This window comes from Hippoglossus stenolepis, chromosome 14 (genome assembly GCF_022539355.2).
Source record: "Hippoglossus stenolepis isolate QCI-W04-F060 chromosome 14, HSTE1.2, whole genome shotgun sequence".
Lineage (NCBI taxonomy): Eukaryota > Metazoa > Chordata > Actinopteri > Pleuronectiformes > Pleuronectidae > Hippoglossus > Hippoglossus stenolepis.
Window position 1 is genome coordinate 10,692,218 of NC_061496.1, and position 25,246 is coordinate 10,717,463.

A 25,246-nucleotide genomic window follows, 5' to 3' on the forward strand; every position below is an offset into this window, starting at 1 on the left:
ACGTTCCCTCACTGGCATCTGGCAATGTAGGTTATGGTGACATGAGGAAAAATCCTTCACTGGTATTAGCAACAAAAACAAATCCACTCCTCTCACTGTCTGACTATGATAGGTGTCTTTCAACATGACTGCACAGTGAATATATTATCAGAAATTGAGGCCATACAAGTAAGAGTTTGTGCACAATACATTTTACAGCATGTAAAACGATACAAGTTCAAAAGAGGTGTTTTTCATCGGAGGTTCGGCATCACCTAAAACTGCTTATTTGCTCTGAGCGACTTGTGACGTACAGACGCTTTTGGGGCTAAATCTAAGATAAACCTTGCTCACGAGTATCGTATCGGTCGTCCCTGAGGACGGAAAGTGTTTTTCAAACTGTTTCTGACACGGATTTATTTCTGTCCTTCCAGGGTTTAAACCTGCAAATCCCAGACATACACCTGCTACACTCAGCCTCCAGCCTTAAGCAATTAATTATTTCAGTCATTTTATCACAATAAAAATGCCATATATCAAAAATCCTTCCAGCATTTAAAATGTAAATAACTTTTTTTAAGCTCAATAGTTTTGGGTTTTGAATCAATCAATAAATCAGATCTTGATTGTAGAGCCCATATTCACAAATCACAATTTTCCTCATAGGTCTAAACAAGGTGCAACTATTAACAGGAAAAAAGGTAGAAACCTCAGAGAGAGCCACATGTGAGGATCTCTCTCTCAGGACGGACAGAAGTGCAATAGATGCTGAGTGTAACTGAACAAATCAACTAAATGGCAATATTCACGACATTGATTAGAAGAAACAGTTTTTAACACAATGAAATGTGTAAAAAGTATTTATACATAAGAAAATGTCCGATAGAAATTAAGGGAGCAGCAATTGCCAGTGATGGTGGAATATGTGAGAAGGCATATTGTATATCAAGCAGTCGTGTTGTAATCATTTGTGGTAGAATTAAAAAAGAAAAGTGGACTGAACGACCCCACCTCCTCAATCAATCACTCAACTAATCTACAAACATAATCCTCTGGTCAAATATTGATAAAAATGATTATTTGCTGACAGCAACGAGAATGTAGAAAATCAATTTAAGACAAATTTAAACCCAGTTTTATTTGATACTTAAATAAAACTATATGTGAGAAGAGGCAAAAAGTACCAGTATAAATCAGTATAAAGTTATGTTTATACACAAGCCTCCTCATTCTTTTTAATGAGGCATTGTTCTGGGCCAATAATCAAATGTGTGCACACTTACATTCTTCTATTTTAATTTTTATATGATTTTGTTTTTAGCCCTTTGCCGTTTTTGGTCAGAGAACACCAGCTCCAAATACTCAGGTCAAATTTTTATTTTTATATCACTTCACAAGAGTGACTTTTAATACCTGATTTTCATTACTCAATAAAAACACAGCCAAATTACCACGTCCAACAGCCTTTGCTTGTTGACTCATTTTCAGCGGCTCTTGGTTCGGAACATTAGCTCGATGCCCTCAAACCCTTCACCAAGCCTTTGAATTTCCTTTGTGGTCGTCCTGACACACATTCCTCGTTGTTTTTCACTGGAGTGAAGAAGTGACCTCACGTGAAGCATCTGCGGCTCTGGAGTTTAACTTCAGCTGATTCTGGGTTACATCACGTCCTGCGTGCAAGTTGGTCCTCAGACGTTTCAGTAGGAGTGATTTTTAAATTGTTCGTCACACGGAGTAGGAAGCTGTTTTTCGTTCGTAGGTGAAGTAATTATATTACACCTCTGTGTCTCGGCTTGCTCAATTTGTTTTCTGCTTAAACGCTGCTGTGTTGAATGGGACTTTTTCATTGGTGCTTGGGAAGCGAATCAGCTTACTTGTTCCCCACAAGATTTGCCATCTTTCTGATCGCCTGTGACAGGCAGCAGTCTATGAGTGTACTTGTATGTACCTTGCATCACACCAATGATTATAGGATTGTGTTTCAGTGGAATGGTGCTAGTTGAGCACGGCAGCAGATAGGATTCGGTTGAGCGCAGTTAAAATGGCTTTTAATACTTGCAAAACCATAAATGACATATTTTACATCCTCATGACTCACGGCGAGTTTTGAAAGAAATTACTCATAGATTTGATTTTTGGGGGGAAGTACTGTTCTCAATAAAAAAAATAATAATTAGGGAAACAGTGTGTTGTACTGTGTTTGTGTGGCAGCGTTGGACTTGCAAAAAAAAGGACACTTCACTCGCAGTCAAGAAAATTATTTGAAACCTTGATCCAAGATTATATATCTGCGATGAAATGTCCTGTTTCCATGTGGTTTTGTCGAGGCTTGTGCCACCCAAACCCCAAACATGCGTTTTTCCACATGGGTTGAGAAACACAAGTGACACACCAGTGTTAGAGTGGCTTAGAAAAACATTTCTGCCACCAAGTATGTGTGGCAGCGGCTGTGAATGCTGGAATAAATGCTTTTTAAAACAGTCTGTATATATTCACTTTTATGATTTTAATAGTAATGGTAACTTTGGCAGTGTAATAATAGCAGGGGAAATTTTAATCTATGAAAAATTATCATGATGATTGAAGCTATTTATAAAAAGAAAGATGCCATTAGGAGAAACATGCTGTCACACCGTTATCATTGGCTCAGTATTTAGTGATGCTAGCAATTTGTGTGTATGTGCCATCGCAGTCATTTCAACTGCAAAACACAAACCCAGTAAAAATAAGAGCCAGACAGAATCTCTTGTGGTCCAGAAAACAAAAACTGTACAAGAATAGCCTCTGACCTAAGAGCGCCTTTCATATATTCTTTCTTCGTGCCTCCGGATCGGAATGTTTTTCCAAATGAGGCAACATGACATGAGAGCAAAAACATGACGCACAGGAAAGAATCTGTAGATTTTTTTTGTCACAAGAGTTAAATATATGTTATAATCTGTATATTACATAGTCTGAAAGTGTCAAGTCATTACAGGTAGAGCAGTATTTTCTAAATTAAAATCTTCATATGCAAACCTTTTCAGGTGTTTCTGGAATTTGATGGTTTTCACCTGCATTCCAGCTGTTTTATGAGAACATGATCTTACGTCTGCACAGACAATTTAAAGACAACTGTTTGTACGTGATTTAACTTTTTCCGCTTTTTAATCATCTGAGCGTCTGCTCAAAAGTCATCGGTATATTTTGGTTATGGAATTACAATAAAGTAAAAACACCAGCTTATGTTCTGGAGACGCAATAAAACTCTCTTTTTTTTCATATGACTATATTCCACTTGTGGCTTCTTTGTCCTTTGTGTTTGGCTTCATGCATGAGCAACACTGAACAATGTTCCGGAGGGTTTCCACTGTTCTGATGAAGAGTCATCTGCCAGACTGTTGCACCTGCGACACATAAGTGACTGGGCGTCTTATTATCCATCAAAGAAAATATGTAGAACTGTGGGTTTACAACGACGAAGTGCAGTTATTCCTAAATTAAGGCCTGAAGATCTCCAGGCGTCCTTGTGTGATTGATTGGGGTCCTTGGCAATTTCCAGTGATTGTGACTTTCATAAGAGTTCCTTCAAGTTTATTGTCCTTGTTGCGAAGAAAAGTGACTCTGACCTTAGAAGATATTGCAACAGAAAATACTGACGCCATAGAAAGACCATTGGGAAAGAAGAGGAGGTTGAAATCTGTGGCATCATCAATTATATCCAACAGAGGATAACCACAACTGAGAAGAGAAAGAAATGTGTCACTATAGCTGCTTTCAGATATGCACTGAACTCCGAACATTTTCGTAAAATTCTCCAGGGGGCTGTATTTGAGAAAGCAAATGTCACTTGCTCAGGACATTTTCTAGAGCTTTTCCCATCGTCCCCTATGGGAAAATGTTTGGAAAATGTCTGGGTGAGCCTATGGGAGAATACAGCAAGACAATCTCTGAAAGATCTCAAAAGAGGTGCCATACATTAAGAAGATGCCAATAAAAATGTCTATTTGGAAAGACAAAAAGATTTGGGAACAATTGATGATAAAGTCCAACATCAGTGTCGATGTGTCCCACAACAACATGGGATTTCCCTAGCAGAATGTATACGTCATGTCCTGCTTCCTGCTTGCTCTACCCGGGTGCCACCCCTTGCCCGAATGTTTCGGACAATTTCCTGTTACTGTGAACGTGTCTAACCCTCGACAACCTCCTGCTGCGTTCTTCATATGTGAAAAGCAAACTCCCAAAAATGTTGGCATGTGAGGGTTGTTGTATCCGTCCACTGAGAAAAACACAAAACAAGATATGAGACTCACAGCACTGGTCTTGTGTTTGTGAAACACGTGAGAATTAAAATTGTATGTAATTTTTCACCTCCTTCTAAGGAGAAACTAAGCCAAAAAGAATCTGTGTCTGTGTGTGGCTTCAAGTCTTACTGCAGACAACACATATCCAAATTTAGGCTCATCATATACACAAATAAGAAGTTTACTGCACTTACGACACCAGTTTTGCACCCGAGAGATCCAGTCAAATTGTTTTTTAATGCACGAAACCTCATTTGTATCTGTTAATCTTACATGTAAATCTAATTTGTGCTTTTCTTTCACTCAAAGTAAAACAAATGCTACATTTGTTTGCTCCTTTAATCTGGAACAAAGTTCAATATGACCCTGGTATGTGTGAATACATGAGTCCTGAGTAACTGTCCCTCGCCACTGAAAGCAAGTCCATAGTTGGCACATGAGAAAGCCTTCAGAGCACTTGTGTAAAAAGCATTAAAATTCCCCATGCAATAAAACTGTTATTTATAGGACCGTAACAGCCTTGTAGTTTGTCTTACACTAACCCCAGAGAAGAAACCAAGACACTCAATCCTCCCATAGACACACACTGCGAGGGCTACTGCAACACACAGCCACTCCACTGGTTTGAACGGCTTCCTGATGCAAACCAGTCGAGCTGCTTCATTCTTTCTCTCGGCCACATGAAAGCTAAAAAAGTTTATTGAAAATTAAGCGGATAAGACGTTGCGGCGGAGGCAGAGCGAGAGAGGGAGGAAACAAAAGGACAGAGCGAAATAGGTGCTCTCAGTAACCCGTGTGATGTCATCGGGAAAAGTGTGTAACATTGTTAAACGGCACTAAAAAAGACAAACATGTGACACAACACTTGCGGCATTAAGGAAGAATGTGTCACTCGTTAAAAATCAAAATAAAGGGATTAGCAATTAGAAAGAAATGCTCGTCACAGACTCGAGGTCAGCAGAGTTCACCAGCTCCACGCTGTTGTCACTGTGAAAGTGAAGTTTACTGCACAAATAAGTGAGATATGAAGTGGTTCTCCCATCGGAGGCAGCATCCTCTACTCCCTCTCACTACAGGTACCTCAGTGTGTGAGTGAGATTTTCCAGCTGCAGTTGCTGAAAGGGACAACCCCTCAATTAGTTCTTAGAAAGAGGTCAATGAGGCTTCCTTTCGCCTTAAGTATGGGAAACAAAAGCATCTCTCCTGATGATAGCTGGCACTGCAGCACTGCACTGCCACAAAAAGCTGCAAAAGAGCACGGAGCCTGTCATTTTTGGCCGAATTCTCGATGACAGGGCAAGTCCAGGTCTGGAAAACTGCACGTGAACATGTCAGAATCTTTCATTGGGCCTTTGCATCTAACTTTCCCAGCTCACCAGAAAACATATAGTAAGAATGTCAGTAAGTAACTACAGGGGTATAATATGGTGACTTTTATGTGTGTCCATACAACATACTCTTGCAAAAAAGAGAAACTAGCTTCCATATAGAGCTACTGCACAATTTAAAAGATTTTAGATTGTGTACGACCCGTCTCAGCTTCCTCACGTTTAAAAAAAAAAAGTCAGCTAAAATATCCTGGATTCAGGTGTCATCTTGCCATCTTGAGCTTTAACATTATTTGGCACCAGAGACTGCACAGAAGTGATCCTGGTAAGAGTCTGTGGTATCGAGGCTTCAGCTGAAAAGATTCAGTCCATCAATTCTTCTATATTCCTGTGCTTACATGGATGAATAGATGATAATCAAAACTGCAAACAATGTAATATTTGTCTCTTGTCCCAAGTAAATGAGGGGAGCTCTTACTCAGCAAGCATCTTATCACAGTAAATATCAGATATTGTCCAGTTGAGTTTCTGATCTTTGACCATCGAGAGCAACTCAGCAGAAAAAAGACCAAAAAATTACATTAATAGATTTGAAAGCCCTATCAACTTATCCACATTCATTGAAGTAAGGTTTTTGAGAAGATGCACTAGAAGATGCTCGCCTGACTTTTGACACATTTCTCCATGAAGTCATAACAATATAGCTTTCATAAAAACATTCAATAAGATCAAACTTATCGTAATTGAGTAGGTGACAATTGTCCTTATCACTCATGCCCTGGTGAGACTGGGTTGTGGTGCAACCAAAGAAAGATGGCAGTGATGATGGGAAGATTGATTGAGCTCAGTATATTGGCCTCAACATACAAACATCACCTTTGAATGAAAAGAATATGCAGTAAACTTTCTATAATCAAGATATAATACCGTTAAAACTGTGGCGGTAACATATATATGACAAATCATCAGAGCATTATGGATTTATTGATTTTCGATCAAACAATTAAAGAGTCCTAATCTTCATACACTCGTGATCAACTGTGAGCAATGACTTCTTTTTACAGGCTGGAACTGATCCAGTAAGCATGCGACCATACGAGGGGTATTTTCTTTTCAGCACAGCAAATACTGCCACTCTGTGTTCCAAAACAGACGGTGCTGCCTGCGACTGCAGCTCCGCTCTGCAGCACCCAGACATCATTCCACACTGCAAGAAGTGGCCGCTGTAAAAAGACAGTGTGCTTTGACTCACAGTGATCACATCAAGAAGTGGATCAGTCTGAGTGGGGGGGTTTCACCTGAATGTTCTCAAACATGCTGATGATCTACTGACACCAGTTAGATGTTCTGTATCTATATAGTTCAGTAATGTGCAACTTATTTTAACACATTCCTCCTCTAAATGAAGCTATAAATGTGGCATGAATTAGACAAATTCAAGTGCCCATACGTAATGTAATATAATATAATAAGAGATTGTTATATTAATACCTTAGATTAACACCTTCCTGTCATAAGGTCATTGAGAATCAATGTCAAAACTCTATCAGACTGTCGGTCTTTAGAGTTCTACCCTCTTGCTTCACTGTGATAAAAAAACAAAAAAACATCTACGCAGTGAAACCTCTTCTTTTCAGGTGCTACGAAAAAGATTTTTCTAAAACTTCTATCATCCCTGAAATGACAAACTGTGGCACGAGACCCAAGAAGCTTTTGTGTTGCTATGAAAAACTTTGGAAAAAGGTTGAGACTCTTTGGATCTTTAGCCTTTTACTACAAAATGAAATCTTTCTTAGATATTTCTTTCGAGCACAAAAACATTTCATGAAAGATTTTATACCACCAGGCTTCAAAGAGCTCTATATAATGTGTTCTTTAGTTTAAATCATGCTTTTTTTGTGTGTGCGCAGGTGTCTGGATGGAGAGAGAGACACACACACACACACACATGCATCTGAGGCGACACCAGTCAAAACACTCCTGAGCTGCAGCATGTGTCTGTTTTGTTCTGCGGTTCCACTAAGCACATTGTGTAATGCAGGTCTCACTGCAGTGAAAACCCAAACTGCGAGAACTCCCAAGATCCACAAAACCAGAAAGAAATCCCAGATGAACTCATTCCATCATCCATCCAGACACATTAGTATTTCTTTGTGATGAGGCTCCTTGCTTAATGTGACTCACTTCTGTGGTACAAACCATCACATCCAGTATTCTGACGACCTGGTGGTTTATGAGTTGTGTGTTCAAGAAAGTGTTTTAGATTAAGAAAACTACATATGGTCATATATAGTGCATTCCTGGAACCTCTTTGAAAATGAGCTAAATTATTTAATTCCACTATTTGAAATATTCACTATCAAGAAAAAAGTGAATGTCACCCTCGCTAGCACAGGACAAAATCTGACTTGTTCAGATGTTTCGCAGGGCAGGCGGCTGGCATCTTCAGGAGTCCCTTCTCTGCCAAAGTCACTCTTCAGCTCTTTACGCACAAGCCTTTGAAACCTCCGCCAGAGGTCTGAAAGTTGGAGGAGAAAAAAACACATAAGAGACGGTGCGTTTTGATCGCTCATAGCCTATCTTGTTTCCTCCAAAACCCCGATGACCGGAGCTTGTATCATTTAATTAATCCCTGGCATGACGCGCTCAGAGGCAGGTAGAGAAAACAGCGGCTGGCGAGGAAGGAGGACCATTACGCAGGTTGTCATGACATCACCATGGGCTGGCTATAAAGCGGTGAGGACTAATACACAGGGTTAGAGGAGCACTTGAGCAGCTTTGGAGTAAAGGACGGACTGAAGCCTCTTATTTTTAACAGCTGACTGGCTGCTGTTCTGAACTTGAGCGCAGAGGAATCTCTTAGAGAATACCAGACCTGTCAGAATGAACTTGTCGTACTTGGTAGCTTGTGGACTTATGGTCACGCTGCTTTCAGTAAGGATGGCTGCAAAACCTGTATCTCAAGCGCAGCAGAAGGTAAGAAGAAGTTTCTTATGGTCTTATTAATGAGAACTGAGGCTTCACACTGTTAGCTGATGGGAGCTGCGTCGGGAGTGAGCAGCTGTTACGTGGTTCCATTTCTTTTACGCATCATTTTTCCAGATTTATGTCAATTTCCTCACTTTCTCTTAGTCTAAAACTTTCAAGATTTTTTTATAATCTTGGAATTTACTTTGCAGAGAGCCTGTTTCAGAGATGTACAATCCACACAGCGCCACCGTGTTTTTCTCTCCAGCATCATTTGTCAGTCTCCGCATTTTAGCGCGCATTGAAGTAAAGTGGCAAGCCTAAGAAATACAATAAGTTAAAGCCCGGTAAAAGTGAGGCATTAAAATAAAAGAAATGTTTTAGCAGCTTTCATGAGCAACTTTCTAGGATGGAGATGTTCAGGTTCAGCTTGGACTGGATCTTTTCTGTACGTCAAAAGCTGAACGTTTTGTGCGTAAAAGTCCACAGGGTCGACGAAATAACACGAAGACTTCAGAATTAAGTATTTCAATGGTGGGTTTAGTTACATGACTACAGTTTGGGATGACAGCAAGTTGATGCTTCGGCGTTCAGACCAGAGGAGCCGGGGTTTCCACGCACCTGTGCCTCTTCAATGCAACAGCGATGTCTGAAGTACCAGAGCTGATCCGTGCACATAGTAGAATGAAGGTTCAAAACCCTCTGGGGAAATAAACCGCGATAAGAAATTACTCTCAGGTTTGATTCGAAATTTCCTTTGGGTCAGATAGAGCCATTCTACATCAGTTACTCCTGCAGTCCCGTGCGTAAAATGGCACAAAAAAAACTCCGGTTCCTCCCTTTTGGTCACTGCACACGATGTTTGGAGGTGCGTAAACATGCACCAGGTTCAGGTTTAAAATAATCTAACTCTATGCAAACTGCTCTGTTCAAACAAGCACAAAGCGCGTATTTCAATTTGATCAAAAGCATACATCATTGCGCAACGTATTTGCCGAAAGGGATACATCATCATTTTATTAATTATTTATTTTTCAATTTGTGTTCCAGTCTCTTAGAAGTATGCTGGGCGAGGAGCTGGCGGACTTTCTGGAGTCGGAGGAGAGGGAGAGGCGGCTAGATGCTGTGCGCTCTCGGATACGGTTACTGCGAGATTTACGCATAGACACCCGCGCCAGAGGGATGTGGGCTCGCCTGCTTAACGACCAACCCGCACCGAGGAGACACAAGTCGGGGAACAAGAAAGGGGGCTCCACGACGCGGAGTGGCTGCTTCGGACACAAGATGGACAGGATAGGGACCATCAGCGGCATGGGCTGCTAGGGAAGTGATGGTGAGTTCATAACACTGCCAGCCTTCACTGTGACCTGACATTCTGATATATGAACAGAAGCATGGTGGCTAAAAGGAAGTATGAATGTCAAGAAATGGATGAATGAATGGTTGGAAAATGGGAATAAGGGATGAGTGGGAAGGGTGGTACTAAAGAATGAGACAGAAGAAAGAATGAAAGAGGGATTTGAGTAAAGAAAGAAGGAAAATAAGGATGGAGAACTTATATTGTCTGTTTGTCACTGGTCAAGACACACTACCTTGAAGGGATGCATGGAAGAAAAGAAAAAAGATGAAGAACAGGAAAAATTAATGGAAGAAGGCATTGACACTGTTGGTCTGTACGTTCTGTGTTGGTGTCCAGAAACAAAAAAAGGGACCAATAGAAAGGAGGGAGGGCGAGAGGGAAAGAGAGAGAAAGCGAAATTAAAGAACAAACGGAGAAAATATGTTCCAGTGAGATTATGGATTTTTTCTTGACATCGTCTCAGGACACTGAGCTTTGCCTCCAAAGTTAAAGCCAGTTCAGAATTAAAATCAGATCTTAGTGGCGTCATTGTACAGTGCAGCAAGTGGAGAGTGATGACTGTGGTTGTACTGTGTCAAAGGTCGGGTCATAGGTCGGCTTGGCGGAAGAAATCACATTAAGCACAGGACATTTGGACATATGTCATTAACCTCCCCCTTATCAAAAGAGCTGATTCTTGAGATGAGGTTAAGCTGGGTATTTATGTGGGGGGGGGGGGGTCCTGGGACAGAAACCCCCTTTAAGACAGTTGGATAGCCCACTTAGTCTGATGCAAACTGATGTATGAGAAACAGTGCGGGTGTTTAGGAACTCTGTTGTGTTAATGTGCATCACCATGAATGGTCCCGCCTGCTTCATGCAGGAAACTACAGGGTTACATCAAGTTGAAGGAGAAAAAAGAAGGGACAGGGAGAGACGGGGGAAGTGGGGGTGCAGACGGGCAGACCCCCACACTTTTATACGCACAGCACCCTGTGGTGGCCAGGAGCGTTCTGGAAAACCTTTTCTCTGAAACCAGGGGATTTGGACAAAAACAACAAAAGGGGCTGGTGGGGGTGAAATAAAGTAATGAGGAAGCTGTAGGTGACGCACAGTGAGTCCTGAGGCTGGGGGCCTTGTTGTGGCTGTGAAGTCCTGATGGGGGAGCGGGATTTCCTGACTAAACTTTAATGAGTGTGAGTGTTTTTCATCAGTTGACACCTATCTGTCCTCCCCCCATGCGCCGCAGCGTATCACTCATGTGGAAGTCTGTGTCGGACACATGTTGGTCAGAGGAGAGTCAGGGAGACGATTTGAACTCAGCAACACTTAGAAAGTTTTTCAGATGGACCCGAGGCTGATGAACGGGCATTAGATGAAAAAAAAATCGGAAAGAAAAAGAACTTGTGTTGATTGTATTACCATCTGAAACCTGCGTCTAACCTCGCTCCTCCCTTTTCTTCTCTTTCTCCAGATCTCCGGACGACAGTTTTGGTTCAGTTTGTTCTCAACTGACGAAAAAAACCAAGACAAACTCACCAAGTGACAGATTTTCGGTACGAAAGTCAACACGACCAGCATAAAAACAAAGACTGAGATGACAATGCTACAAAACCATCATATAAATATATACATAATAAGTATTCAGTATATATACATATATACATGTATGTATACATTACAGAGTGGTCAACAGATAAAATTGCAGACGCATACGACAAGATGGCGGGCAAAGGTGTAAAAACTACAAACTGCAAAGCTGTACATTTGTTGCTGCTGCCGCTGTACATTCATGTACTTCATCTTCCCCTGCATAAATGTATTTATGTTTTAAAAACTATTTATATGTTTATAAAAAAGAGATATTTATAAATATGAGTTTTATTTATGTAACATTTTGAAAATGGATGCAAACTGCAGGTCAATTCTGTTTGTAACTTTTCCTTTGTCTCAAATAGTTGTCAATGTTTTCAAAAATGATAAAAAGAACATTCCATGTGCACTTACATGTTTCCTCTCAGGGTTTTATCTTTCAATGGAACTGGTGAATTATATTAACTGAGCATTCTCTGGGAGCAGCATGGTGATGCAGTGGTTTGCTCTGTCGTGTTTGTGTGGGTTTTCTCCAGATGCTGCAGCTTCCCCCCACAGTTCAGAGACATGCAGAATGGGGGTTAGGTTAATTGAAGACTCTAAATTGACCTTAGGTGTGAATGTGAGTGTGAATGATTGTCTGTCTCCACATGTCAACCCTGTAATGTGTTTGCAAACTGACCAGGAAGCTTCTTGCCAAATATCAGATTGGCTCCTGAGATCCTCAAAGGATAAGCGATATAGATAATGGATGGCTGGATGGAACATATTCTGCACGGTACCTGCGGGAAACAGCCTGACCAGCCTAAAATTTTACATTTACTTTTTGAAAATATGTTATTGTGGCGTTTCTACACCAATATGGGCACATGTGGCAGTAATATCGCTAACCTGAGGGATAGCATCTAATATATGCAAAGTGAGTGTCTACAAAACCAATACTCAGGGTTGATTATTCTGTTTAAGGCCAAGTTAGACTACTTTTTTCCGACATTTGACCTGAACCTCAGAGAGTTGGAGCTGAATGGATGACATCATATTTTAATAGTTTCACACAAGTTACCAAAAACAAAGAGTCTCAAGCCATTTTTAAAATAATCTACTGTCTGAGGCAGATGAAGTTTATAATTTAACTTTGTACCATTACATTTTATAGTCACACAATGACCTAAAATGAGAGCCACACTATAAAAATCACCAGTCATGCAATAGTCAGGAATTCAGTGGGCCGGAGTCTCAAAATCAGACATGTCTGTGATGTCGTGTGGCTCCAGAAGATGAAGCAGACGAGATGAAGAGATTCTCTGCGCTGTGGCTTCTCAGGATGGGTTGCAGAGACTCTTGGAACTTGGATCCTCTTCATCCTCTTCATCCTCACACCTCCGCAGTTTAAAGTTTTCTTATTTGAATAGCACCTTGAATAACAATGTCCAAAGTAAACAGATTAATAAAAACACCATTTAGCAATCTATGAAAACCATTACATGTCAGGTTGAGTGACTCAGCTGGGGATTATTAAGCCCAAAGAAAAATCTTCTCATCATCTTTCGAAATGAAAATGCCATTTATTATGATCAGCATGTTTCTTCTTTAATTAAGCAGTCACTGACAAAATGAGACAATAAACCCCATTTTACCCACACACAAACAGGTGATGTGGTTTAATGGAAAAGAGGGACAACAACACTGGACCTGCTCATTACAGACTGGTGACAATAGAGGCTACAATTACACTAAGATACACAAAGATAACACACACCTCGTAAAGTTGGTGTACTCATTGAACATGGGTCATAAAAATCCAGAGAACAGAGAACAAGCAATGTGGGCAATCATGATAACACCCGTCACACAAGCTTCTTACAAGCTGAAGAGAACCAACAGATAAGAGCATATGTCAAAATCAACAGAATCCTCACCAGTGCTCCATGTTTGTTAGGCTGATATTTCTAATATTCATTAAAACATTGGGTCAGAGGCCTTTAAAGATCCGACCTCCCCCATTCAAAGACCATTCAAAAGAAACACAAAAACACCAGGATGAAACTGAACCCCTCTGCCCCGGACACCACAACAAACACCAGAGGTTTTATGGCCCTTCTTGTGTTGCTGGAGTATCTTTATTTGAACCATGTGGGGCTAAAATGGGTAAAAATACGCAAATTTGATGCTGTTACCTTATTATGTTTAAAGCCTAACAGTAAGTTCATTGTTTGTATGGGTCAGGGAAGAAGCCATTACATTTTGGTGAAGATCCGCCTCAGGGGGCAGATCGAGGATTTTTTTCACTTTCTTCAACATTGCAATATATTTCTACATTTACCATTTTCCCCAGGGAAAAGTTCATGGATCATGATGAAAAGAAATTGTGCAACTGGATTGAATATACGGCCCCCAAGTTAGTAAATACACTGGCAGAAACACCACCAAGGACTTACCTCCATGTGTAGAAATAAATAAGCACTTTCCTGAGCTGAAGAAAGTCCCTTCCCTTCTAAAATCCCTTGTGTAATCTATTCCACTCTATTTGCTTCCTATTCATTGGATTCACTCAATTGATTCCATCCCTGGCAACAGCAGTGAACAACAGGTGCAGACAGGGTGTAGAGGAAGTTTGAGGAGGAGAATCGCTTTCTTCCATTCTGCTAATTCAGCATAGTTCCTTTGCAAAAAAGCAATTAAACGCATGAAGGTGACAGTAATCGATACACACATGTTGTGTCACATAGCCGGAAGGAATTCAACTCACATACTTAAAACAGGGGTTGATTTTCAAAACAAATAAACACTGAAATGTTAGGAAATTTAAATGCTGAAACATGCCATCGATGTCGACTACACGGTTCAAATCACATTTGCTGAAACTGTGTAAACACTTTCTGATACGTCTTGCTGCAACAACCAAATCAACTTGACCGATGAGAAAGTATCTTCCCATCAACCAATCTGTCATTGGATTGATTCACTTTTCTCTTTGTAAAATATCCCGTGCTTGCTTGTGTGTATCATCACGTAAAAGAAAGGTTCAATCCACAGCTCATTGTAAATAGTTACTTATTCAACAAGAATGAGTCTCAGTAGAGCGCACATGTCAGCCAAGGCCGAACAATCCTGCACATGGTCGTCAAGTTTTTAAAGTACAGACAAAACAAAAAGGGGAAGTGACCTCAAAACCCCAAATAATGTATTCGTCATAAAACACAGTTAGAAAAAGTGAAACAAATCCTGGATCCGCCCTTCAATCATCACCAAATGGAGATTTAGCAACAAAATTCCATGGGTTCTTCTTTGGCCCACTCCCTCCACCAAGTTTGGCGAAATCGGCTCAATAGTTTTTGAGTTATCCCCAAAAAACCAACAACAAACAGACCCATATGAACACGTAACCTCCTTAGTGGAGGTAATAATTTTCATTGAAACATACAAAACACAAGGAAGATAAGTAAAAAAGTGTTAAGACTTTATGAGAGGATGAGGATCACATATATGTTCTTGAGCAGTTTCATGAGAAGCATCTTGAACAGTAGGTCAGAGTCGGACAACCCTTCTTCACAGCAGACATTTCTACTTGTGATTGAACAGAGACAGACACTGATGACGTCGATTTAAATGTCCCACATGAGTGAGGAAGAATGCACAACCCCACGTTTAAATGCCAGAAAAATACTTAATATATGCACCACTTTATCATCATCAACACTATATATTATAAACTGTTGGTGGGCTTATGTCTGTGTGAGACTCCAGTAATACAGTATATGTGCAAAGAGACGTGCTGGTTGAGGTGGGATGGAATCCTCTGCCCAGCGCTTTGTGAAATAAGTGAGGGATGTAGAATGCAATGCTGCCTCTGTGTGGTGTTGAGGGTTAATTACTCAAATGTGCTGCTCTTTTCCCCTGGGAGTAAACTGACTGGAGTACTTTCTACCTCACACACACACACAGGCAGAGTGACTGGTGACTTTATCACAAATACTAAACATAAAAAACAAGTTCATTGTTTTCCTTTGGGCTGGGCAATCAAACAATGTCAATAATTATTGCACCATGATATAATAAGAAGGCTGTACAACAAAAGTCAAACAAATATACTCAAGAACAGGTTTTTTCCCTGGGACGTCAGAACTTTAAACTCCACCAACTCTGTAATAGAATATATTTACATAAATTCATATTGTTTTTAAGTGCAATATCCATTCTGTGCAGTAACTAAAAGGTCCTCATTTTAGATTAAAGTATTCATATGTATTTGTCTGTGTCTTATTGAGATTTTAAAGTTGTTTTTTTTATAAATTTGGGTTGTTTTTCAGAAGTACCACCTCTAACTTTGTTGTTGTACACTGACAATAAAGGATTTCTATTCTATAACAAAGGTTCACTACATATCTATGATTCTTATCCATTGTGTAAGCACAGTGAGTGGGTACAACACATCAACCTCCGATTTGTAAACTGTTTTGTTTAGCTGTTTGTCATTCTCAGCTCATAAAAACAAGTTTAAAACCACAACCTTCACTCACAAGCAAAAATCTTTAAACATAAACTAAATAGAAACATGACATTAATCGTGAAAATTATCAATATAGACAGATCTTTGGCCATATTTTCCTCTTAGAAATAGAATTACACAGCAGCACATGTGAAGTACTGTGTCAAAGTACTCTGGCAATTCAAATTCGAAAAGTACTTCATAAAAAGTACTTATACCACTACTATTGGGCAACACAGTTTACAACGCAGTACTACTCCACGTGGTGAGATGCACATGTGGTTCACGGCAAATGGCCCAGACCACGTGGTTTACATAAACAGCTGCACGGGACATAAAGACGCTTTGTGAGGCGAAAACATACAACAAATAAAAGCGTAGTCGCATTTAAATGTAGTTTTTCAATAAAAAACACTAAATATCTAATGTTAGATGATAACTACCACGTGGAGATAAAGTCAGTCTGTGTCTTGTTCTTTTTTATGAAACAGGACAAAATGGTGACTGTCCTTTGTGCGTTTGAGGATCTTAAGAGTGTCGGGGGTTTTGATGCGTTTGATGTTATTTCACGTGAAACATCGTGTTTTTTAATTCCACGAACACGTTTCGTCGTCGCACTTTAACAAAAGACGTGTTTTGTTTTCGTGCCGCGTTCGAACCCCACGTCGCCTGTATCTGAGGAGGCGATGCGCGGGCACGTCGGCAGACGTCCCCAGCTCGCTGATTGGGCGGGACGCGGTCGAGTGGGCGGTGTCGGCGGGAGCGCGCAGGGCAGGAGAGTAAGGAGCGCGTCTCCGCCTCCGTCTCTCTTTCCTGCCCAATGTCCCAGCGAGTCAGTCGAGCCACGTGCATGCGATAGCCGCTCCGCTCCCAGTCTACAAACGTCCCGTTCATTGTGTGCGGCAGAAACACACGACAACACCATGGTGAAGTTGGCAAAGGTAAGAGAACGCACCACACACACACACTCGCGTCTGTTTAGTCTCCAGCGGCGTGTGGACCGTGAAATACACGAAGCCGTGTTTTTCGCGCGAGGCCTCCGCCGCCGCTGCGTTTCAGAGGAAAACGGAAAACTGAGAAAGATACAAAATGTCTCCTCTCCTCCCGCAAGCGCGTTGTTTTAAGTGCGTTTAACCCACGCGGGACATGTGCGTGTTTTGCTCGGTTGAATTTAAAATGGCGAAATCTCCCCGTGCACTCGACGTTTCTTCTCGATGGGGAGCAGCCATGTTTGTGCCTTTTTTAGCAGACGCTTGGCCTGCTAGCGCCCGCGTCCACTCAAAATGGCCCACATGCGCGCTCTCGACTTAATCGGCGGGTATTCACACGCACGCAGTTGATGGATTTAATTAAACAAACCATCTTATCGATTATCCCGCGGCCCAGGTGCTGCTATACACGCACGATCTGGGCTAATTTAGCTCACGCGTAGTTGGTAAACTGTTAGCATTAGCATGGTGGTTAACAGCGCTGGTGCGGAGCGGAAGCGATTCTCCGTCGAGTTGTTGGCGCACTTAATAAAGTCCAGTGTTTCGCTTTTTGACATTTGCGTTCAACACTTAGATCAAACGCCCTTTTCTACTTGATTCGTGCGTTTTTAAAAAGCTCGTTTGCTAACTGCAGAGTTACCCAACGCGTTAGCTTGCCCACCTCCTGCGCTCCACGTGGGCTGTGCGCCTGCTCCGATTGACACACGAGGTGGACAAACCACAGCCACAGATCCACCCGCCAAACGTTCAGCCTAACTTGGTTCATGCTCTACCATACATAATTGTTTAAATTATTTTAAAAAATTAATTTAACGGAAGTGAGAGTTTGTCTTATCTTTGTACCACATGGTGTAACCTCCACCCCCATGTTAGCAAACACGCTTGATCAGCCCCCTCCCCCCATTACCTTGATTAGTCCTCAGTTGGATTTTGTGCTTTTAACTGTTACATTAACTGTTTTATTTTCTCAATTTCACATTTTGCCTGTTTTCTTTTACCTTCCAGGCAGCAGCAACCAAGCAAGGAGCTCAGAAGAAAAAGGCCCCTCCACCCCCCAAAGATGTGGAGGATGAGTCAAGTGAGGAGGAGAGCAGTGAAGAGGAGGTGCGGTATATTTACATTTGTCAGTTAAAACGTTTTGGGGTATTTTTCACATCTAATGTAACCTAAACCCCTTTTCCCTTTCTTCAATTAGACTGCTCCAGCTAAAGTGGTGAAGAAAGCCACACCAGCTAAAGCCACCCCAGCGAAAAATGGCACTACTGCCAAAAAAGCAGAAAGTGAAGATGATGATGACTCTGGTGAGAAATTGTTATTAACCATGTCTATATTAATTGCATGGCTCATTTTTTCAATTAAACCGGAGTTGAACTACTTGACTAACATTAGTCTAGATTTGCTCATGTTTCGGTTCGTTGCTGCCACATCTGGGTATAAGGGTTACCTGAGATGTAGCACTTGTGATAATGAGGTGACCTGAGGGGGGGGCTGTAACTACTTAATGCAAATCTTTTTACTTACACCGTTTCATCAATTTCCGTAGTCATTGAATATAAATGTACTTGAGTTTTCTGGATGGGGATAGTTTTATTAGGTAGACTGTCCAACTGCATGTCATGAATAGCAAATCATTGCATTCAGAGTGTTTTATTGTATATTAAATTATACATTTGTTTTAATTAATAGTCGTACCAATATGTTGTATTGACTAAAATTTACTAAAATTGTGTTCATCCTACAGAGGAGTCTGAAGAGGAGGCCCCCCCACCAAAGAAGACCCCTGCTAAAGCAACACCGGCTAAAGCCAAGGCAGCCCCTGCAAAGGCTGAGGAGTCTGATGAGGATGGTAAGACCTGCAATATGATTAAACAGCATGGTGTTTTGTGCAATATTAGACTAAACATGTTTTTTTCAACCTAGGTTGATATATCCACATACCCTCCATTTCTTGGCACACATGTGGTTGTTGAGTACCCATGTGTGAAATGTACGGAGGAAAAGTGAATACAATGCTATGTCTTCGGTACCGGTGTGTGTTATCGTCTGCCGGTTCTATCCTCAATCGCTGTGACATTCATGCCTCTGCTTGCTTTTGATGCAGTCTAATGAGGTTTTACCTCTGAAGATTTGTCTCAAAGAAGAAATGTTGTGCATTTTTGTTAAAGTTACTAATATCAATGTGTATTGTGTCTAGACGATGAGTCAGAAGAAGAGGCCCCACCACCAAAAAAGGCAGGAAAGGCTGCAGCTAAACCTGCTGCCAAGGCCCCAGTGAAGGCAGAAGAGTCCGATGAGGATGATGATGAGGAGGAGTCTGAAGAAGAGGCCCCACCTCCCAAGAAGGCTACTCCAGCAAAAGCAGCTGCCAAACCCGCTGCAAAGGCCGCTAAGGAGGCATCTGATGACGATGATGAGGAAGATGGTAAGAACCAATCTCATAGGATGATCAACAAGGTTGTTAATACTGATTATGTGTGATGTCACCTGTTTGTTTCTGATGTCAAAGGTTTGATTTTGTAAAAATAAGTTTTGGCACTGTCTGTTTTTAGACTCTGAGGAGGAGATGGACACTGCTCCTGCTCCACCTGCTAAAGCAAAGAAGGCAGGCATGGTCAAGGCCAAGGAGGAGTCTGAGGAAGAGGATGATGAGGAAGAAGATGACGAGGAAGATGATGATGATGAGGGTGAGTTTCGTTGATGGGAAAAAATGTCCAAGGGGCATTCTACATCTTTGAAAGACTACGGGATGAATGGACAATCATTATTCCAAAAGCAATTACCTTACTTAATGTTTTGATGGCGGTGGTGACACATTCTTCAAGTTTTTTGCTTTTAATTTGGAAACTCTACTGCACATATTGTAGATACTCATTGTGTTCTGAAATGATATCAACCATTGTGCATGTTAGAATTTAATCATGATACCCTCATGTTTCCATAGATACCCCAGTGTCGTCTGGAAAGAGGAAGGCAGATAGCAAAAAGGACACACCCCCTGCTAAAAAAGCTAAGGCAGAAGGAGAAGGTAAGAGTGTAGCCTGCCCAGCAATCAAATTTCAACATTTTATGATGACAAACAAGGGACTTAATACTGATGTGTGATGTCACTTTATTATTCTGAATCTCAAACAATTGATTTAATCAAGAGAATCTTCCACAAAAAGAAACTAACTTGAACTTCACTTTCACTTTTCAGGATTCTGTCTGTTTATCGGAAACTTAAACTCCAACAAAGATTTTGACGAGATCAAAGCATCCCTGAGGAAGTTCTTCGAAAAGAACGAACTTGATGTTGCTGATGTGCGGTTAGGTGGATCCAAGTAAGCAACAAATAAAACACACTTTACAAGCTTTATTCTATGTTTACAGTCGGTCAGAAATGGCATAGGAAATTTCTAAAGGTTTAGCAATCACTCTCCTGGTGGCAATTAATACTTAATCTAGGGTGTTATATACGTGCACAGATCAATACTATTGATAGTTGGTGTTGATCAGACTTTTCATAGTTGTCCTGTAATGGTAGTGTTTCCCACAGTTAACCCCCGAGTCATCCAAGGAGTGTAGATAAATGAATCTTCTTTCCCTTTTCAAGCAAAACGGTGTAATTGTTAATGACTTGCCTCACCAGGAAATTTGGCTATGTGGACTTTTCTACTGAAGAGGACATGCAGAAGGCACTGGAGCTCAATGGCAAGAAGGTCATGGGTCAGGAGCTGAAGTTGGACAGGGCCCGCAGCAAAGAGAACTCACAGGAAGGCAAGAAAGGTATGACTTCCATCAAAGTTTTTTGCACATCTGATAAAGCGCTGGTGCACTTCCAGGCATTCATTCTTGGCAGTTGTAAAAGAATTTGGACCCAATTGTACCGTTGCTGACATTGACTTGTGTCCCACAGAGAGAGACGCACGGACACTGTTTGTGAAGAACCTTCCCTTCACTGCAACGGCTGATGACCTGAAGGAAGTTTTTGAAGATGCAGTTGATGTCAGGTTACCTCCCGGCCAGAACGGTTCAAATAGAGGGTAAGAACAAACTGCTAATTAACCTTTCTCAAGATTACACCACATGGAAAATTTACATTAAAACACAATCTAGTTGCTGCTTGTAGAAGTAATCTTTAACTTTCTGTTGACAGCATTGCCTACATCGAGTTCAAATCTGAGGCTGAAGCAGAGAAGATGCTGGAGGAGGCCCAGGGAGCTGACGTACAGGGGAGATCTATCATCGTTGATTTTGTTGGAGACAAGAGTCAGAAAGGAGCCAAGGCGCCAGGTAAATGAACATTTTTATAAAGCTATGATATCAAAGACAGAAGTAATGGAAAGTTGTGTAATTAGTTTACCCATAATTATGGGAGTTGAATGTTTTTTTCTTAAGAGGGTGTTGATAAACAAGCAGATGCCTCATTGGTGCTGAATGCTAATGGTACTTTAGTGCACTGAAATGTACTGTTTAGCTTGATTGCACTGATTTCATCTCCTCCCTTCTCTCCCTGTAGTAACAGGAGCCTCCAGTAAAACACTGGTCGTGAATAATCTTGCCTTCAGTGCCACAGAGGAAGTCTTACAAGCATCATTTGAGAAAGCTGTGTCCATAAGGATTCCACAGAAAGATGGCAGACCCAAAGGGTAAGCATCTGATTATATTAACCTCAGGGACTATCTTTCATCCAATGGATTTTTAATTTCTTTAGAATTTAATCTCCAATGCTACCTTCTCATGAGCTCCTCTTAATCTTACCCATGATTTTGCATGGATTCGCACGAGAAGCAGAGTCACTGCACAGTTAGAACATGCTTGCCCTAGTTGCATATGGGTGTTGCATATTTCTGCTGTGCAACAACTAGAAATATAATTTGAGGAATTGTTGTATATTACATATTTTTTTTAGATGTAGACTTTTGACTAATGCATACCTCTCTTCTTAGTTTTGCCTTTGTAGAGTTTGAAACCGCAGAAGAAGCTAAGGAAGCATTGGAAACCCTCAACAACTCAGAAATTGAAGGCCGGACGATCAGACTGGAGTTCAGCCAAAACAGTGGTGGCAGAGATGGAGGAAGAGGAAACACTGGTAGGTTGTCAAACTGAACATGTGGTCATACTGAAATTCTAGGACAAATCAGATCAAAAAATGTTAGATGATGATGGTAAGACCTGCAGCATGGTGTTCTGTGATATATTAGACTAAACTACTTCATTACCACATACTTTTTTTTAACCTAGGTTGATATACCCACATACCCTCCATTTCTTGGCACACATGTGGTTGTTGAGTACCCATGTGTGAAATGTACGGAGGAAAAGTGAATACAATGCTATGTCTTCGGTACCGGTGTGTGTTATCGTCTGCCGGTTCTATCCTCAATCGCTGTGACATTCATGCCTCTGCTTACTTTTGATGCCGTCTAATGAGGTTTTACAAACTGTAAATTTAAACGATTTGCTTCCGTGTCCAGGTCCAACAAAAACCCTCTTCGTCAAGGGTCTCTCTGAGGACACGAACGATCACACCCTTAAAGATTCGTTTGACGGCGCTGTCGCAGCCAGGATAGTCACAGACAGAGACACTGGATCATCTAAAGGGTAAGTGTGAAGAGTCGTATATGTTTCCTCTGACTGTTGACTCTTCTTGTGATAACTGCTCTGTCCACTAGTGACAGAGTGGCCTCACGTGAGAAGTAGAGCAAACTCACAGTTAAACCGACAGCTTCCTCAGTGGAAGTTGCCTATGTCTGATGTGAAATAAAAGCAACACAATACACCTCGGTGCAGCTAAAGGAAAATACTAATCTCTAACAAGTGTTCATTTTCTTTCCTTGCAGCTTTGGCTTTGTTGACTTCGATAACGAGGACGACTGCAAGGCTGCCAAGGAGGCAATGGATAACGGTGAGATCGATGGCAGCAGGGTGACCCTGGACTATGCCAGGCCCAAGGGTGAAGGCGGCTTCCGTGGAGGCCGAGGTGGCGGTGGATTTGGCGGAGGTTTCGGAGGCGGATTTGGCGGCCGCGGTGGTGGCGGCAGAGGAGGTCGTGGTGGCGGCGGATTTGGCGGCCGCGGTGGTGGCGGCAGAGGAGGCCGTGGCGGATTCGGAAGCCGTGATGGTGGTGGCCGCGGTGGTGGCGGCAGAGGAGGCCGTGGCGGATTTGGAGGTAAGGAAATGGTTGCTTTTGAGGGGCGGGGAGCATAGTAAAAAGAATACTAAAGTAGATCAGTTGGCAATATGATTTCTGTTTTTGATGAGCAATGATCAGTCCCATCAATACCCGTGTAAAGGTTTAAGGGGCTGATGATTACTAAAATAAATCTATTTTCATGGCATCAGACTTGGATATAACTTTGTGCTGGCAGTTGAACTGAGTTGTCTTTTCGTTTTAGGTGGAAGAGGCGGCGGCGGATTCGGAGCCAAACCCCAGGGGAAGAAAATCAAGTTTGATGACTAAGTCATTAGTCTATTTTACTTTTTGAATGGACTCTGGTTTCATCAGTTTTCAGAGCTTTTGGACATTCCACAAAGCGTCATTGATAAATATTTAACTGTTTATGGGCATTTTAGCCCTTTATTTAGATCCTGCAACTTTCCCCATCCTTGTGTGCCAGAATGGTACTTTTGACCTTTTCAACTCGAGTAGTACGTGCGAGTACTGAATGTCCCAAATGCAAACTGCACCTCTCGCCCTTATTAGCTTACTTTACCGAAGGAGTAAAACGGAATGGGTCTGGCAAACAAGTTTGCTGTGAAAAAATATGAGTCTTCGTCAGATACATTGTGTAAATTTAAACAGTTTGTATGATTTCATTTTACCTTTTGTAAAAAAATACACTTGTATCCATATGTTTTTGTTTTTATTTTGTTTTGTCTTTTAGTTTGCGTTAGGTGCCACGTTTTACTGTATTGTGCAAAGCATATTTTGATAGACTGGAGAGTTGGATATTAAGAACATGGCAAAGATGTTCATGTCATGTTTGTTTGGTGGGGCACAGTCCGTGTCCGAGTCAGAGGTTGAATGAACCGTATCTATGTAACATAAAATATTTGTAGTGCATTGACTAATTTTTTCCCATCAGAGAATCTCAAGATTTTCATGTGATTGAATAAAACCTTGTAGGTGGTGATTTTTAAATGTCTGTCATTGCACTCGTCAATGAGCTACTTGCTGCATCTGCAATACAACATCCTTGAAACCAATTCTGCTTTTGTCAAGATTGTCAGCTTCAACACTTCTGGATTTTTTTATTTTTTTTTTCTACCTGTGAATAACCAATGTGAACCAACCAAGTGGAAATGGATGAACTATAAAACGTGTTTCTATTAAACTATTCACCATAAAGACGTCCTCGAAGATGGCCATGTCTTTAAGCCAAACAAATGTACAAGCAACTGATTGGTTTAACTTGCAATGTTCACTAGGTGGCAGTCTCTGATTTTAAATTTTGTCAGCCACTTCAGATTTTGCCCACAAGGGGGTGCTCAGTGCTAAAAGTGCACCTGATTCTAGGCCTTCATTTCAACCAGGCTGCCCTGAAGTGGCCTTTGGTTTTAACAAAGGAAAACTTCACATTTCTAAGGCTAACAACATAACTAAAATTGAGGGTTTGTAGTCAAACATGCCAAATTTAACTTTGAATATTCAAAATTTCTAAACACCAAAATTTCAGGTTGAAGGCAAATGTTTCCACTGTAAAAACAGGCATTCAGGGTTTCTTATAATATACCCTTGACTCATGTTAATCTCGTGTTGAAGTAGAGACGATGACGGACCATGTGCAGATTAAAGCCCTCTACTATATGTAAATTGCCCCTAAAGATCAGAAACGCAACTACCTCATTTCTTCTGCTAAGGAGATTGGCTTTTGTCTTTTTGTTTTTTTTAGCAGGATATTTTTAAATGAGTCAATCAATCTTAATTCAATTTGTTAGATGGTTGGGACGTAATCTACGGAAGAATTCATTGAATTTGGTGCCAATCCAGGAAGGTTTTTTTCAGTTTATACATTTCAATCCATTTGTCATAGAATAATTGATGGATACATTAAATGGACTGATGTGAGTGTTTGCTTATTGGTGTGTGGAGCCATATGAAAATCCAGGTCTAGTGAGTTTAAATGTGGTTTGGGCAGAGTTCTGCACTCTATTGAGCGTCATTCTAGTTCATCTTTGCTGTTATACAGTACATGCAGACCTTGTTCTTCAGTGATACCTCTGCAGGTATTTTAAAAGAAAACTGCACCTCATAAAAACAGACCATGCTCATTGCAACAACCCTATCAACACCT

The 25,246-nt window shown here is 41.1% G+C and overlaps 2 protein-coding genes and 3 non-coding genes across 5 annotated transcripts; all 5 read left to right on the plus strand.

The window, feature by feature from the left end:
- Positions 1-8,361: 8,361 nt before the first annotated feature.
- nppc (natriuretic peptide C) lies at positions 8,362-11,705 on the plus strand. The gene is made up of 3 exons (XM_035176956.1): positions 8,362-8,569; positions 9,611-9,893; positions 11,374-11,705. The coding sequence occupies exons 1-2, from the start codon at positions 8,477-8,479 to the stop codon at positions 9,881-9,883; spliced, it is 366 nt and encodes a 121-aa protein (XP_035032847.1). The 5' UTR covers positions 8,362-8,476; the 3' UTR covers positions 9,884-9,893; positions 11,374-11,705.
- A 4,947-nt stretch (positions 11,706-16,652) lies between these two features.
- Positions 16,653-24,093, plus strand: ncl (nucleolin). The gene is made up of 16 exons (XM_035176505.2): positions 16,653-16,922; positions 17,976-18,074; positions 18,166-18,271; positions 18,712-18,816; positions 19,165-19,392; positions 19,520-19,654; positions 19,912-19,995; positions 20,167-20,290; positions 20,599-20,735; positions 20,866-20,992; positions 21,106-21,242; positions 21,469-21,598; positions 21,899-22,041; positions 22,427-22,553; positions 22,793-23,121; positions 23,348-24,093. The coding sequence occupies exons 1-16, from the start codon at positions 16,668-16,670 to the stop codon at positions 23,410-23,412; spliced, it is 2,331 nt and encodes a 776-aa protein (XP_035032396.1). The 5' UTR covers positions 16,653-16,667; the 3' UTR covers positions 23,413-24,093.
- LOC118121637 lies at positions 18,909-19,046 on the plus strand. The gene has a single exon (XR_004698366.1). It is a non-coding gene; the product is annotated as a small nucleolar RNA SNORA57 (small nucleolar RNA).
- LOC118121631 lies at positions 21,682-21,815 on the plus strand. The gene has a single exon (XR_004698361.1). It is a non-coding gene; the product is annotated as a small nucleolar RNA SNORA75 (small nucleolar RNA).
- On the plus strand, positions 22,212-22,349 carry LOC118121638. Its single transcript, XR_004698367.1, has one exon. It is a non-coding gene; the product is annotated as a small nucleolar RNA SNORA57 (small nucleolar RNA).
- Positions 24,094-25,246: the final 1,153 nt, after the last annotated feature.